Source organism: Atractosteus spatula, chromosome 11 (genome assembly GCF_055471065.1).
Source record: "Atractosteus spatula isolate fAtrSpa1 chromosome 11, fAtrSpa1.hap1, whole genome shotgun sequence".
Taxonomy (NCBI): Eukaryota; Metazoa; Chordata; class Actinopteri; order Semionotiformes; family Lepisosteidae; genus Atractosteus; species Atractosteus spatula.
Window position 1 is genome coordinate 15,390,361 of NC_142716.1, and position 17,338 is coordinate 15,407,698.

General features: G+C 43.8%; 1 protein-coding gene across 1 annotated transcript in view; it reads right to left on the reverse strand.

The window, feature by feature from the left end:
- The window catches only part of ccdc17 (coiled-coil domain containing 17), a 26,332-nt gene extending 10,727 nt beyond the window's left edge, over positions 1 to 15,605 (reverse strand). Inside the window, exons 1-15 of the mRNA XM_088927612.1 lie at positions 15,384 to 15,605; positions 14,327 to 14,443; positions 12,634 to 12,859; positions 11,670 to 11,823; positions 11,199 to 11,327; positions 10,870 to 11,003; positions 10,608 to 10,727; positions 9,553 to 9,761; positions 8,948 to 9,033; positions 8,605 to 8,820; positions 7,810 to 8,032; positions 6,521 to 6,631; positions 5,458 to 5,600; positions 1,355 to 1,481; positions 337 to 429 (exon numbers count right to left, since the gene is read on the reverse strand). Coding sequence (XP_088783738.1) covers positions 337 to 429; positions 1,355 to 1,481; positions 5,458 to 5,600; positions 6,521 to 6,631; positions 7,810 to 8,032; positions 8,605 to 8,820; positions 8,948 to 9,033; positions 9,553 to 9,761; positions 10,608 to 10,727; positions 10,870 to 11,003; positions 11,199 to 11,327; positions 11,670 to 11,823; positions 12,634 to 12,859; positions 14,327 to 14,443; positions 15,384 to 15,605 — 2,310 coding nt within the window. The remainder of the gene's footprint in view (positions 1 to 336; positions 430 to 1,354; positions 1,482 to 5,457; positions 5,601 to 6,520; positions 6,632 to 7,809; positions 8,033 to 8,604; positions 8,821 to 8,947; positions 9,034 to 9,552; positions 9,762 to 10,607; positions 10,728 to 10,869; positions 11,004 to 11,198; positions 11,328 to 11,669; positions 11,824 to 12,633; positions 12,860 to 14,326; positions 14,444 to 15,383) is intronic.
- Positions 15,606 to 17,338: the final 1,733 nt, after the last annotated feature.

A 17,338-nucleotide genomic window follows, 5' to 3' on the forward strand; every position in this document is an offset into this window, starting at 1 on the left:
ATGCTCGCCGGCTCAGCTGCAGTACTGTAAGTCTTGGCGTTTTTATTTTCGCTTTGAAGTTTTAATTTCTGGAACACTCTGGTTTCACTAAGCCTTTCTTGTTCTTAGATGCTGATCATCTATGGAGCACACTTCTCTGCCAGCACTGTAGAATTTATTAAACTCTAGACTGCATAGAAAAGGTTTCTATCTCCCGGCGTGAGTAAATGTTCAAAACAGTATCGATGCACAAAAGAGGATTACAAATAAAGGACATGCTTTGTCATTAAGGCAATCTACAAGGCTGAAAGGCTGTGTTTACTCTCTCCTGTGGTGAGACAGTGGTGCCACATGTACCTCCTGTTCTCCGAAGATGAAGTCCCCATGTTTGATGGAAGAGCTGACAGTGGAGGTGAAACACAGTATCCCTCTGCTCCTGCATACAATCACCTGGGCGACAGGACAGCAAACAGGACACCTTCAGAACAGTTACAAACTGCAGAAGCTGTTTAGCTCGTCTCACTCTGTCCTCACAGCATTCCAGCCCTGTGAATTTTCATCAGCATCAGACACTCATGGCAAAGGCGTACTACATTTTTCTCCTTTGTGCTTTGTCACAGTTCTGCCCTCAGTATATCAGCCACTATGTCATAGCAGAGTACTGACTGAGGGACCTCATTAACCTGCACTGTCAGCAGTGTGGATTACTGGTTAGGGCTCTGGACATATAATGGGAAAGGTTGTGGGATCAAATGCCAGGTGAGACAGTGTTGTCATGCCCTAAAGATTACTTCATTAATATTACTTCATTAAGATGGATAAACATAAGACACTTTGGATAAAAGTGTTAACTGAATAAGCAAATAATACCAACAGAATCTGGCAGGCAAGGGGCATGAGCACTAGATTCCCATTCTGTCATGAACTCCATTGCAATATATACTGTAGATACAGAATAGTTAGCTACAGGAAAACCCCGCAAAACCTGTTTTTCTAGATGTGGTTCATCATTATTCAACAATTCAACAAACACTCCTCAACAAAACAAGGATCTTGATGTACTTTTCATTCAGGTCTTAATAAATTTTAAAAATTTGGAGAACTTAGAGCTCATCATCCTTCAGAGCTACTTACTTTTATGTTAATATACAGCATGAACTTTTTGAATCACATCATCATAAGCAGGTGTGGATGAGCTATGACTGCCCAAAGCAGCTAAAGAGAAGTTGCAAACACCTTAAGAGAGTAAACGTTGAGTTTAAAAGTTTGAGTAAAAGTTTCTTCCTGGGTTACGAGATAGTTTTATGATGTGATGAAGTCTGTGTTTGAACGAATGGACTGTTTAAGGAGCAGTACTCGACTCCTCTTCACTCACCTTGCCGGTTCTCTGGCTATACCCTGTCAGTCTCAGGCTGCCGAACCCCAGAGGAGCCCCTTTCACTCTGTCCACGATGAAGCCCACCCCACCTGAGGGTCCGGGACCTGCTGGCGTCTCTGCCACACTGCAAACCAACAAACACACCGTCAGTCCTGGCAAACAGCCAACTAGACCAGCGGTTTCCTGCCTGGCCCTGCAGGAATACTGCCAGTGACAGATTTCCCATTAGGCACTGTGGGTATGGCGCCTTGGGCCTACAAACTTTTTAGGGCCTGTGAAGGAGGAAAACACTAGTGACTAACAAAAAACATGAAAAATGAACCGAAACAACATGCTTGTGATCGATTCTAGGTGCTCCAAACCAAAGTGATGGTCGCTTAACTTGCTCCATCAACCACATGGGTTAGCATTAGAAGAGTTTATAGTGCATCATGTCAATCGACGTAATTTAATTGGCGTTTACCCCTCTTTTTTGGAGTGAAAGTGCCTAGGGCCTACGAACACCGAAATCCGGCCCTGAACACTGAGCATCTGCTGGCCTGGATTCCAGCTGAGCTCAAAATCTCCACTGCTGCCTGATGACCTGACTGATCTGCCGGCTTGCACTGACCCTGATTTAACTCGTTTCTTTGATCAGTCCTGATTGTCATAAATACCCTGATTCAAAAATACAGTTTCCAACAGCTTCAGCACACAAAAAAACAAGCTTGCTGTTATTTCAGACCAAACAGCTCGACACTAGTTGATCAACTGATGATGAGCAGACACAGGTGAAAATGACATCGGACACCAAAGTGAGCTTTTTTGCATTCTGCTGTCCACTTTGTTACATTTCAGACGGCACACCTGAAAGAGGGCAATTCTGAAACTCAGAAACTGGTACAGAGCTGATCACAAATTACAAATCCCATCTGACCTTAAGAGCTGAAATCAAATTTACAATTTACAAATACGCCCCAAAGAGAAAACCGAAATCGATGAGCTTGTGATTAATAGCTCAGTTAGAGCAATAACCAGAGGACAGTGTTCCTCCAGGAGAAGGGTTGGGAAACCACTGCACTGGACGACACAATGGTATGGAAAATTCTTACGTCCTGTGACAGAGCACTGAACCTAACTAATGTTAAAGTTTTACTGGAAACAATGTGTATTTTATTGTGCATTTCCAGTCCTCACAGCAGAAACCGAAAGAGCCGCTATAGTGAATTTTTTACTCACATTTGATCGTATCGGTTAAAAATATGTTGTGTTATACATTAAGGGGGCCCCCTGGTGGCCTCAGGGTTTGCCTATTCCCAGGGCTGGCCCTGCTCACACCGGTCTAACACTGTATACTTTAGGTCAACATCTGAATAAAGAGAGAATATTTGTGATCATTATTTCCTGCTGTGTGCTCCACATGACAATGAATTCTGAAAGACTGTGTGCACCGAAGGGACGGAGGAAGTACGCTGTGCTCTCTTTTCTATCCCCTGCATGACTCTGTAGAACGGCAGTGTAAGGGAGTTAATAAGCATTACCTGAAAGAAGCAGCTGTATTCAGGCAGCCATCTTACAGCCCATGGGAGCTTGTCTCATTGAGATGAATCAAAAGAGGAAAAGCGAGCACGGAACAGAGAGCACTGAGCAGAAAATCCCAGAGATCACTTACATATGCCAAGACAGAAATGTAGACTGCGATCATTGCGTGCAATATTCAGTAGCCAGAGGTAGTAATGAAAGAGTCATACAAAAGCAACTTCAGGTCACTCTAAATAAACTGGGGTAAACCCTATCTTTTTCCAGTATCTAAGAGGTGAACAGATCAGAAAGAGCATCAATCACTGATGCTGTAGAATTCTGATCATGCTGATCAAGAGTACTGGAGGATTCACAGATAAGCTACAATGAAAATAATAATAAACTTTATTTTATATAGCGCCTTTAAAGGTGGCTTCTCAAAACGCTTTACAGGATGACAACAACAATAAATAAAAAGAACACACAAGATAAAACACAATTACAATATATAGAGGAGACCGTGGATGGTGGTACTAAGAAAAGCAGAGGGGTGAAGAATGGAACCAGTTAAGTAAAGGCTTTTCTAAAAAAGAGGGTTTTGAGTCAGGATTTGAAGGAGTTTGGAGAAGGTGACTCTGTGATATCCTTGGGACGAGAGTTCCAGAGCTTGGGGGCATAACAGGAGAAGGCCCCGTCACCCATACAATGTAGACGGGCTTGGGGGACAGTAAGGAGAGCAGAATTAGAAGAGCAAAGGTTGCGAGGTGGAGAGAAAGACGATAATAGTTCAGACAGGTACTGAGGTGCCAAGCCATGCAGAGCCTTATAGGTAAGCATGAGGATTTTAAAGTCTACACGGAATTTTACCGGAAGCCAGTGCAAGGACTCCAGGATAGGAGTAATGTGAACACTTGCACTAGACCTGGTCAGGATTCTGGCTGCTGAATTTTGGACATACCAAATTTAGATTTAGATACCCTAGCAAGAAGAGCATTACAGTAGTCAATTCGAGAGAACACAAATGTGTTGATCAGATTTTCAGCCACAGTTAATGATAGCATAGGGCGTAGTCTAGCGATATTTCTAAGGTGAAAAAAAGATGTTTTGACAGTATGCTGTCATAGACATCTTCTCAAGGCTTATCAAAATGTCACACCAACCCAGAAACCTTTTAGCGAGGTGAAATAATTAAAAATGCCTCAAAATATTTTGAAATAATCAAATTCAAGATCAAGAAAAAATCACATTCAGATTTGTGGAAAAGATTGTTTTTTTTCCCCCGTCATACTGCCATTGTGTATTTGGTAAGAGCTAAACAATCATCCTCAATACATCATTCCAAAACTGAATGACATCTGGTATTTCAGACATTCCACAATCTTAAGGCTGAATAATTAAAACTCTCTAATGCCATTACTGATCAGTTCACACAATCAGGTCCGAGGTGAGAGAGAGATTCAGATATTCTCGACTGGGCAAACCTGCTAGAGCTCTGTCAGAATATTGATTATTAAAAAAGATTGTTCTTATTTCCAGGCGTCTCACCTTAAAGGATATATCTTTATGATCACGGAGCTAAAATGACTATGAAAAAGTAATGTACTATATTCTTGATTCCACTTCAAATATTTTAGGGAAGTATAACACAAATACGTTCTGCAAATGCTTTGTCTTTTATGACATTCTGGTCTAACCTTGTACCATGTGTCACTGAGGGAATGAGATTGATGCTGCTGTTTGGTCAGGTGTTCCCAAACTAAAGTGATAGAGTCCTCAAAAATGACAGCTTGCTGCAAAAACAGTAAATTTGTGCAGTGCTGAAATGATAGATAAGATGCATTACTATACTATTACAGGATACTATTTACTGTTTATTTGTTCTCTATTTTTTACCATTTATATATTGTCCATTTACACCCTCCTTTGGGTGGTTTTGTTTCCCAGTTGAAAAGACTAAAAATCTACTAAATATGAAATAAGGTAAGCTTCTTTTTGTCTAACATCATGGTCACTGTGTTTTCCTCATTATTTCCTCAAGCACAGTTTACAGGTGAAGGGATCCTTCATCCCAGAGCCCCTTTAACTCGCTTTTCAGTCCTACAGCTAACTGTTACATGCGCATAAGGTCACATATTTATTTTCTCTTTTGTTGAAAGAGACAACATTCCTCTCAAATGAATGGGAATGCATGCAGTGTATGCATAATACAACTATAATTCCTATAGACATGGGGCATTGAATGCATTTAGCAAATTCAGGATCTTGTATAGATACAATGACTGCTGATTGCTTTTTAAACGGTGCATATGTTTGTGTAAAATTGCCACAACAAACACAAAATGCTGTAAATGTTAGGTAGGATATTAGACCTGTGTTTGTACAGGTTTTGTGTAGGTTCTAGGTGAGGACTTTTTATTGCAAAAGGTTCAAATGATCAAACACCAGACATTTCCATCTATTCTAGTGCAGTTGTTAATGCAAACATTTAATTCTGTGAAGATATACCTAAATAAACTCTTGAAGAGCTGGTTTAGGTGAAATCCTGCAATAAAATGGATTCCAAGGTCCAGCATTTGATTACCTCTGGCTCTCTTTCTCACCTCTGACTGGACCCCTCCATGGGGGGAGGAGGGTCCACATGATCTGTGGGAGGAGGGAGGGAAAGGTAGTGATTGGCCGAAGGATGAAAGGAAGTGAGGACAGTGGGCAGGCTCTCCACGTGGGCCACTGGGCGGATAGCCACCTGCAATGGAAACCAGTGAAAATATGTTTTTGTTGTTTCTTTCTTTTAATTTGTGGTTGCATTTATTTTATATTTTTTAAATTGCCAGCTGTTCAAGAACAAGTTTATTGCTGCAGTTCCTATAGGAGTTAATGCGGATCGGATCATATATTTTCTGACACACTGTAAGCCCTACACTTCCTTACAGGAGAGTTAGCATGGACAGGAGAATCCATTAGCTGAAAGCGGCTTGTCCTGGTGAGGGTTCTGGAAGAACAGGGCGTGGATGGACAGGACAGGATGCCAGTCCATTGCAAGGACACAAAGCGACAATTCTGAATAGGATATCTAACCTTGCCAACATATCTTTGGAAGGTGGGAGGACCCCGAGCAAATCTACCTGGAAGTGGGAAAACACGCAAACTCCACCCGTAAGAATCCCTGGCCCAAAACAAAATACAGAACTCAAGAGCTGTGAAGCAGCTGAACTAACTGCCACCCTCTCCATCTATTTTCATAAAAAATCAATTAGACAAAAATGGAGGCCAGATAAAAAGCACTTTGAGGAAATTAGTTAAAATAATGTGCCTTTTTCCAGATTGGTTTAAATGCTGTCAAGAAGAATTTTCCATTAAAAAGAAAGGAAAGAGTCAAGCAAAAATAAAACAGATATGACTGACTAACTTTTACATTACTTTTTAGCTGCTTTGCATGATCATGTTCCATATTATTTTAAGGAGGAACTGAGCTATGATGTTTGACAGCCAGTGTATTAATGTATTCATTCCAGCTGAACACCTAATGATGCATTGGAGCAATTAACTGTGTAGTTAGTGGCACATTGCTGATTGCACTGCCTAAAGCTCTCTGTAAAACCTGCTGGCCCATGTCTGTCCATGACCAAAGCCGCAGCCCCTGCAGTGGCTGGGTATCTGACGTACCAGAGAAGGGTACTTGTACTGGCTGGCATAACCAGGGTCAACGCTGGCCAGGGCCTGCACATCTCCATCTCGGGCATTGACCACTCTCAGGTACAGCTCCGCCCCACCTAGCTGGGAAGCAAGAGTCATGGAGTCAGGTGCGTAATAAGAATAATAATAAGAAGACGACGAAATGTTATTTTATATAGCACCTTTAAAGGTGGCTTAGATGCAAGATGACAGTACAGTAGGAGCAGAGGGGTAAAGAACAGAACCAGTTAAGTAAAGGTTCTTATAAAGAAGAAGGTTTTGAGTCTAGATTTGAAGGAGTTTAAAGAAGATGACTCTCTGATAACCTTCCAGAGCTTTGCGGAATAACAGGAGAAGGCCTTATCACCCATAGAGTGTAGACGGGCTTGGGGGACAGATAGGAGACCAGAATTAGAAGAGTGAAGGTTGCGAGGTGGGGAGTAGGACGATAATAGCTTCGACAGGTACTGAGGTGGCAAGCCATGCAGAGCCTTATAGGAGAGCATGAGGATTTTGAATTTGATACGAAACTTGACAGGAAGCCAGTGCAAGGACTCCAGGATAGGAGTAATGTGATCACTTGCACTAAACCTGGTCAGGATTCTGGCTGCCAAATAATGGACATACTGGAGTTTGATCAATGTGGATTTAGAAACCCCAGCGAGTAGAGCGTTACAGTAGTCAATACGGGAGAAGACAAATGTGTTGATCAGCTTTTCAGCCACACTTAGTGATAACATAGGGCGTAGTCTAGCGATATTTCTGAGGTGAAAGAAAGATGTTTTGACAATACGCTGCATGTGTTGGTCGAATGTCAAGCCTGAATCAAGTAGTGATTACATCGTAGTGAGAGCAGCGGAGTGAGAACATCCCTTATATCAGTTAAATCTGCAGAACTGTGCAGTTTCTCCAACTTTCTTCCACACATTTGCCTTACTTTCCAATTGCTTCCGTCTTCTCCAGGGATAAACCTTATCATAACCTGAACTTCCATATGCTTTTACTATGTTTTAGTTTACTTTACAAAGATACCATCTTGACCAATCACAGTGAACACAGGCATCTTTCATTAATAAAAATAAAAATAAAAAATAAAATAAAAATGCCATGCCTGTTGTACAAATATCAAGCTCATGTGTAACAGTTTGCATGAGGCCCTGGCTGATATGATACAATGTTTGACTCAGGCAGTCCCGGGATTATATTCCCTGCCTGCTATTCTGTTGGAGTTGTGTCCTCTCAATGTCTATGATTTGGTAAGTGAATGTGTATCATCCTACCTGGGGAACTGTGTTGAGCTGTCCGGCGCTGAGGGCTGGCAGAACCGGCAGAGCTCGGAATGGAACCTTCCAGAAGCCGCTCAGGACCCGGTTGTGCTGGTCAAACAGGTCCAGTCGGGCCCAGCCCCTCGACAAAAGCCGCTGGACCTCCTGCCCATAGGCGTTGAAGCCTCCCGCAGCTTGAAGCTCTACCACTAGATTTAAAGAGGGCGATGGGCGCACCCTGTGGGAGAGCTGGTGGTGTCATTGAAGGGCTAAACTACAGGAATGCTGACAAAACCGAGGGCATCAACCATGGTGCGGAAAATGGCAACACTTTGTTTGTTAAAGGCTGGACAGTGGCCTGTATTTGAAAGGTTGTCACATATGCTTTAAAATATTCTTCTATTTAAAAGACCTGGGGGGAAGTTTGAAATCATAAGTAAGGAGAGGACCACAGTATTATGCACCCTGGCCTTTTAAAGCTGTAGCTGCCAGTTCTCATTCTACAAACTCTAAACTCCTCAATTTGTACTGTTTGATTACAGTTTTAAAGCTAACTTATATTGACTATTACCGGGGGGGAATGAGAATGATGTCATGTGTGATGCATTATGTCCCCGTTGGGAATATAATCTTAAACTCAAAGTATCAATAAACAGTGTTTTAACTCTGGGCTGAACAAAATCAATTGCAGGCAGATTTTGTACAATTGTTGTGACAAAATCCATTGCTTCAATCTGCATGAAAACAGTGGAGTGTATGAAACTCAGTTTCAGGGTTGGTAAGAATAAGCTCTGTGAGGCAGTGTGTTACCTGGGCACAGGCTGCTTGACAGACAGGGTGGCAATGTTTCCTTGGTGCCCGCTGGTGACATAGGGCAATGCCCCTCCTGCTTCACAGTAGACCACTGGCAGGGGCGAAAGCCTGCCCATTTTCTGGCCCCCAGAGTAGAGTCCCACAACCAGGCGTGCCATCCGCAGAGTGGGCTCCAGGCCCAGGATGAAGTCATAGAAGATCACAAACCCTGCCCTGCACACAGACAGTACACCGAATCAGGTCCCGCAGCACCAAGACACAGCACAGATCTCCAGAGTGGACCGCACAAAAACACAGAAGACTTACAGCCCGACTCCATGGAAACGAGCAGGAAACTTACGCAGGGTCGTATGGTGCTGGGCCCAGGGCTTCAGGGGGGTCCAGGACATGTGTGCCTATCAGAGGGGTCTGAGGCTTCGTTGCTTCCTGAGAGACAGGCAGTGAAGGTATTATAGCAAAAGCTCCTTTTAGACACTAGTTAAGAAATGACCATGACCTCCTGTCAGGGTTTAAAAAAGATCTCTCACTTAGTTAAATTAAGTTTTCCCTTATCTTCACTACACTATACTGTGAAATGTGCTAAGCTATGCTATGTCTTAAAGCTGCTGTATTGCATTTAGTAAGCTTGCCATTTCTATAGTAGTTCAAGTAGGCAGCTGTGTCAGCATGCGTAGGCTGCAAAGGAACAAGTAAAAGGTTTATTCCATGCTGAAAAGAGAAGAAACACAAAGTTTTGGCTGTGGAGCCTTCTTTGGGTGTCACACTCTTCTCTTTCCAGCATGGAACAAAGCTTTTACTTGTTCCTTTGCCATTTCTATAGCCTGTAATCACCGCATGTGCCCAAGGTGTCAATGCTGTTGTGAAGAGTTAAGTCAGTTTATTTCCGCTCAGTTGTCTGCATGGCACTGAAACTGCCCGCTGGTGGGGGGGAAGAGAGGGGCTAACCGTGACCAGGGGTGCAAGGGGGTGCCCGAGTCTCCCAGGAGCGCACAGAGGGGGAGGCAGGAGAGGGGGCGGGGGGGGAGGGGGAGGCGGCCCTCCGCAGCGGGGGGCTCTGTCCAGGTCTCTCCGCAGACTCTCGATCTCCCGCTGCACAGCCGCCACCTGGCGCACGTGCTCTCCCTGCATCTCCAGGAGGGCCGCGCCAGCCACCTCTGAAACAAACACACACACACAGGCACGCCGTCAGAACTGGGCTGGAGCACAGCGTGCGTTCAAGCCCACTTGCTCTCGCGTTTTCAAACCGGTCTGAGGATCTCATCCACCACACTAACAGCAGCCTTCTGTGTTTGCAGAATACAAACTCCATTACTTCTCCCCTCGCTGGCTCCTCAACCCAGGAGTCTCTGTGAGACCGAATGTAAACCACATTGCTCTAGCAAGAATCACATCTCTCCAGGTCCGCTGTTGATGAGTGAGTTATTCATCAAATCTATATTCACACTTTCTTGTTAAAGGAATGTGTTTTTTCACCCTTTTTTTACAAAATGTCTAAGGCCATAATATGTTGGACATTACCCCACTCTAATACATCTGTACAAATGTACAAGCTGTGTATCGTGTCATATTTCATATATATTATCACGGTGCTGACTGTTCCTCCCAAAAACGATTAGAAATTGCTGCTGGGTGAAGACGTAATTCAGCTTCAAGGCTAAAAATTTCCTTTTACTGCCTGTTTGAATGTGTTCACATATCTGATGGAAAATTTAGGCCCTAGCAAACAAAGTTTGAAGAAAGCAGGATAAATGAGACCAAACACCATCTTTCAGACAATTACTTTATTTAAAAAAATATAGTAGCTCATAGGGTGTTCCTCTAGGCGACTTATGTACAAGTACTAAGGGGAACAAATATAAAATCAGACAAAGACGCATGTGTTCGTCCGTTGACCATTGTTTTCTGAAGGGGTAATGTGTTTCATCACCAATGATTAAAAAAATGAAATCGTGGTGGTTTAGTTCAGGGCCCGGGACCAAGTCTGAGTGAAGCAGCCCTACCCTCCTCCCCCCGTCTCTCCCGGTTCAGCTGCAGTCTCAGGATCTCCTCCTCCAGACGCTGGTTCTCGCGCTCCACAGCCAGCAGCTCAGAGTCCAGCCCCCGCGGGCGGGATTCCCCTCCTAAGGGAGACACACAGACAGGGAGGCACGCTAAGGCTCTAGGCAAGGAGCAGTCTGCCTCCCTGCGCAACTCCCAGGAGCTCACGCCAGACACACAACCTCCCACCGGAGAGTGCGAGACCAGGTCACGGGGAACACTTACTCCTCTTTTTGTGCCGGTGTTCCGCTTTGGGCCCAGCCCGTTCCAGGGTGTGTGCTTCTGCCTGCAGGTCGTGCATCTGGGCCAGAATCGCAGGATCAGCACCACCGGACTGCATATAGGCCAGCCTTAGAGCCCTACCAATCCCAGCACAAACAGAGCAGATGAGACAGCCTGATCCGGCAGGCCTTAAACACAGTTCAGCACAAAAGTGGAACACCCTGCAGTCTTCACTCATGCCTTTGCTCAGGCGTCTGTAAACTGGGTGCAGCTGAACGAAACAGGAAGTCCTCTCATTTAGTATGACAGCTCCTGGGCCAAGAATTTCTCACCTGATCTGAGTGGACAGGGGGCCGTCTCCAGATGAAATTAAATCAAAAGAGATACGCTGGTGCTGCTCCTTCTTGCCTTGTGGAATTATAGGGTTGGTGGTTTCGGCCTGGGGAGGAGCTGCTTTAGTCCTTTGTGAAAGAAATATCGGTAGAAAGTTGTGCAAATGCCTTTCCAAAGGCAAGTTTTTTAAATTGTTCCTGACCCCTTTATGGAAAACGGCTTGTACTTGTGTTTTCATCTTATTTACCTCTCCTTCTTACTGCACTAGTTCCTTTTCCTTCACAGCCTCTCACACATCCTTTTTTTCTGTTTTGTTCCACCTCTGAGATAATATTTCCTGTATGCTGGAGTTCTCACTGCTTTCCTCTCTCACATCGAGCTCTCCCGTCTCGCCTTTCTTTCCTGCATTACCCTTTACAGCCTGTCCTCTGCTCTTTGCTCTCTCCGGTTCTCCCCTGCCCCTCTCTCACCCCTGCTGGCCGTGCAGTGCCTCGATCTGCTCTCTCAGCTCGTGCAGTGCCCACTCATTCCTCTCCTCCTGGGCTCTCAGCTCTTGAAGCATGCCCTCAATGTGGCCTGCAGCACTGTCCTTGGCTGAGAGCTCAGACAGCCTTTGCTGAATCTCTGGCAGACACAAACATACAATTACTAACACACAGGAAAGCCAGAAACAAGAGGAGCTCGCTCAACGCGGCTTGTGCCCCCTGTAAAAATCCAGAGAGGCATACAGATCTCTTAAAGACGCGAGACTGTGTGTTTTAAAGGTTCAGAGATTGAATGATTGAAAGTTTTAGAAGATTTGGTTGCAAGTCCTTCACATTTACACAAACTGCAATACGTTTATGCAACAAAATAAGTATTTAAAAACAGAATTTTGTAAAGTTATTACTTGCTAACGCAGGATTAGCCTTGTTCTTAAATGCAAAAATTATTCAAAGAGGACTGTAATTCACAAGTATGTTTGCATACAAATGTATCCTTCTTTTCTGTTTAAAAGTCCTGGGGTTTATATGCATTTTGTCATATCTATCATTGAAAATGTATTTGATTTTTAGATATAATAACTGTGAAATAGAAAATTTCCAGTGACCTTAGGAATTTCCCATTGGCCCTTACCAATCATGGCCTCCTAATAATCCCCATCTATAAACCTTCATTACTCTGCTCTCCTCCCCACTAATAGCTGATATGTGGTGAGTGTTCTGACATACTATGGCTGCCATCGCATCATCCAGGTGGGGCTGCACATTGGTGGTGGTGGAGTGGAGTCCCCATTACCTGTTAAGCACTTTGAGTTGAGTGTCCAGAAAAGCACTATATAAGTGTAAGAATTATTATTATAATAATTTGTAGTGCAGCAGAACCATATAGTGTAAAGGAAAATGAAGGCTGCTCTCCTCATCATTTCTGTTATTCCTACAAGCGAACCTGTACCTTCTCTCTGCAGTTCCAGCTCACGGTTCTGGGCCTGGATATCCGCTAGGTGTCGGCCATGCGTCTCTGCCACCTCTCGTACCCGTTCCATGTGTTCCCAGTTCCTCCGTGGGCCCATGCTGGGTCCAGGCTGGGCCCATGTGTTCACATGATCTCTCTCGGCCCTCTCAGCCCAGGTGGGGAGAGTGGGCATGCTCTCCTCAAGGGACACCCTCAGCCTGTGGAACTGGAGAGTCACAAAGAAGACAACTTTCATTCATCTCACCGGGATTACAAGGGCTCCTGAAAAAAGAAATGACGGAAAGGGTGCCAGCTGCTTTCTGGAAAACCAAAGCAAAGCACTAACCCAAGCATACTGTCTGCCTGTGTTGATATCCCTGAACATCAGACTAAAGCAGTGTTTGTAAAAATCAGCATCTGTACTACTATGCTGCTTACTGACCTCATGAGTTACCACTGCCACATAATAATAATTATAATAATAATAATTGCTTACACTTATATAGCGCTTTTCTGGACACTCCACTCAAAGCGCTTTACAGGTAATGGGGACTCTCCTCTACCACCACCAAGGTGCAGCATCCACCTGGATGATGTGACGGCAGCCATAGTGCGCCAGAACGCTCACCACACATCAGCTATCAGTGGGGAGGAGAGCAGAGTAATGAAACCAATTCATAGATGGGGATTATTAGGAGGCCATGATTGGTAAGGGTCAATGGGAAATTTGGCCAGGACACCGGGGTTACACCCCTACTCTTTTCGAGAAACGCCCTGGGATTTTTAATGACCACAGAGAGTCAGGACCTCGGTTTTACACCTCATCCGAAGGACGGCACCTGTTTACAGTATAGTGTCCCCGTCACTATACTGGGGCATTAGGACCCACACAGAATGCAGGGTGAGCGCCCCCTGCTGGCCCCACTAACACCTTTTCCAGCAGCAACCTTTTTCCAGGAGGTCTCCCATCCAGGTACTGACCAGGCTCACACCTGCTTAGCTTCAGTGGGCTGCCAGCTGTGAGATGCAGGGTGATATGGCTGATGATAATAATAATAATAATAATAATAATAATAATAACAATAGTTCTAAACTGAAGTTCTGGTGGGATGAAGACAACCAAGTCACTTTCATGCTAGTTCTTCTCAATGGGATTATAACATACATTCTAATAGAAATATCTGTATCTCTTTCACAATTCCCCCTGCATCCCCATCAACACCCTACAGCAGACTCCCTAGCTCACTCCAGACAACAATGGGGCAAGAGGAAGGGGTTGGGCAGGCTACCGGCCTCAGCCTCGCTGAACACTGTACCCATATTCTTCTGTCATATTCAGTAGGATCTAACTGAACTACTGAAATCATAATTATTCCCAGTGACATTTTCTGAAACTACCTGGCAAATTCCACTCGGCATGGGGGTCCCATCCAATATCCTATGGCCAGGGAGCTGACCCTCAGCCAAGCTGGTTAGATCACATCTCACTATACCTACATATTCATTAAACGTGCTCAAATGTATCTAACTCTTTAGTATTAATCATTGCGATCTGATTTTGCAAGGGATCCCCAGTACTTTGCACATGCAGTAGACAGAGATTTTAGATGTAAAAACTCATCCATTACCCTGCGTGCACCTCTGGAATAGGAGTGTCCCACACAATGGTTTCCGGCCCGGAGAAAGAGCTTACCTCATCGGTCAGCTGCCTCAGAGCCAGGCTGTCAGACAAGCTGCCCTGGGGCTCTCTGTGTGCTGCTCTCTCCTCCCGCTGCCTCTGGCTCTCCAGCACGGTCCTCTGCTCCCTCAGCTGCAGGCAGAATTCAGCACGGCGAGCCGAGTGACGATACAGCGTGGACAAACACAGGAGACAGTGCACTGCACTCCACACACACCAGGAAGTCAACTTTCTAATAATTCATTTCTGCTAGTCTAGGCATGGGACTCCGATACACATTTTAATTAAACGAATTCTGTAAATGAACAGTGCAGGAATAATGCTACAGACAATAACCACCCACAAGAGAATTTGTTCTTGTAATGCTGCTCACTCACAAGATGAAACACATGCAATTACAAAGACACTGTTGTTTCCAGAATTTTTGAGAATATAAATATGTAGAAAACTAAAAACAAGCTTTTCGGGAAGTAACGTTTCTGCACTGTCTGAATAAAATGGAAAAAATTCCATCTGCTGACTTTTATGAAGTTGTGATATAGGAACTGTTGTGAGGTTAGGTGAGAGGCAAATCTGATTATTATATATCTCTCATGATCTCAATCTTAGCAACGCTGCCTGCCATGGCACAAGGCTTACAACTGCAGAAACCCAACAGAATGTGCTAATGGCTGTTACCAAGGAGATGACAACTCACCTGGCTTGGCTTGGTACATAGACTCCCACCCCAAAGTTGTTCAAAACAGAGTAACAAAGACGTGGAAAACTTTCACTGTCCTTTAATGTAGCTAAAAGAAATCAATGATCTAATTTTGTATAAGGAAAATGATCTTAAACAACTTTAAAGTGAAATTCACAGATCTGAAATGTAGAAGGTAAAAGTGTCTTTGCAAGTACGTGTAAAAGGAACTGGTCTCATTGATCGTGGAGATTTTGAACAGTCTCCGTACAGCCTTGGAAAGGCCGGTGAAAACAGGAAATGAGAACACTTTTCGGTTTGGTTAAGAAAAAGGGAAGCTGTGTCCAGCCCGAGACCACCTAGACACCTGTTCTACACATCCGTTAGGTTTACCCTTATGAAGTCTGGAGTCTGTGTCCTGAGGGGCTCCCTTCCTCTCCAGGAGTATCTGTTTCTCTCGTCCTTCTCCAGGGATTCCGCGTATCTGCGGTGTAAGAGAAAGGGGTCCCCGATATCGCTGCCGATGCAAAAACGTTTCCTGTGTATTTCCAGCAGGCCTGACGAACGGAAAACCATGTTGCAGTTCTGACAGCGGAACTCCCCCAGCTCGGACATTGTTCCTTATTTGAACTCCAGGCTTAAATCAAAGGGTCGTCAACGATTCTACTTGAGCATCTGGAAGTTTACAAGTCAGTGGAACTCCTCCATACCCATTGCTGAAATGAAAACGATTCAACGTCTGCTTAATAATGATTATAATTGTAATGCACAACTTATCTTCCGAGGTCAAGCTCCGGCGAAAAAAAATATGCAAAACATATTTAATACGTTAGAAGAAGTTTAAAATAAAAAATATATTATTCTAGCATTAGGTTAGTTGGCTGCAATGTGAGCTCTCAGATGAAGAAGGCGTTATCAGTCGAAAGTTCGTGCTCCTCTTTCAGCGTGGAACGTAACTGGTTTTATTATATAGTTGCGTGTAAAATAATAAATTCTGAAAATATCATTTTTATTAATTTTTAAAATTAATATTAATGTGAAAATGTCGTAAAAGATTATTTTTAATTAAGCAGAAGTACTTGTTATTGCTTCAATGTATAACCTGTTCCTTTTGCACATGCCCTTATGGTAAACGTTTATGAACACTAAATGGCCCTGGAAAGGTCGTCTTCTAATTCTCTTCTAATCGAAAACCATTTGCAACCGACAATAATATTAAACTGCGGGTTTAAAACGCATCTACATCCCGACAGAAGCTTTCATTTTATTTTTCACACAATTTCTAATCACTAACTTTGAAGAAGGCATTCAATTCGTATATATTACGCAGATCTTTCATTCTTACCATTTGCAGTGCGTAACTGAGATCACCTGAAAGCCGCAGTCCAGTCACGCAGGTGCTGCCGGCAATGTTTGCTGGTTACCGTCTCCTAGTCTCTACCCTACAGACGCTCATTTGGTCCATTTGGATAGAAGAAAGGCAGGGCGAGTATCTTGGCGTACAGCAACGCATTTATCATTGGTCTTTACTTCAATTCCAGTCATTCTATCTTAATTGCAAAAGAAAAACATCTCAATCTTTTCTTGCAGACAGCTTCAATTCACTTAGTTTCCGTACGAGTTTAGTGCTAAAATGAAAGTTAAAATCCCACGCATCCATGTAGATCACAAAAACCTGTACTTCCATGCATTAAATGGATAAATCTACCATTTTAGCAGATTACTATTAATTTTAGGCCTTTAAAAAACGAACTTTTGTACCAATAAATTAGGTATCAGCGATCGGTTATGATCGTCGTGTAGTACGACTTGCAAACCCGAGACACCCTGTGTCTACATCGATTGCAGCAGATATTTAACTCGAAGCTTTCCTGAACTGATTGGAACACTAAGGTGATGCGTGCTGTAGGAAAGCTCTTCACAACAGCAATCTATCAATTATTATTATTCGTGTGAGCTTAACATGCAGAAGTTACATAGTTATATTGTCACAGTCAGGTGCCTCAGCCAGTCGCGGCTGGCATCATCCAAATCGGTGAAGTTGCCGGGGCACCTGAAGCGAGGGCAGGAGTATAGGATGTGGTCGGCCGTCTGCTCCTTGCCATCGCCGCATTCGCAAATTGGGTCATCAGTGAGATCCCACTTGTGTAGGGTGGCCCGGAAACAGAAATCTACCCATGATCATTTCAGCAGAAACCACGGCTGATCAATTGAATAGAGAAACTGATTAGACCTTTTTAATGGTTTTCTGATCCTAAAAAATGCACTTTTCGGTTGCTTAAGAACAATAATAGACAACTTAAAAGCTCATATAGTTAAAGATCATATTTCAGATATGTTGAGTTAAT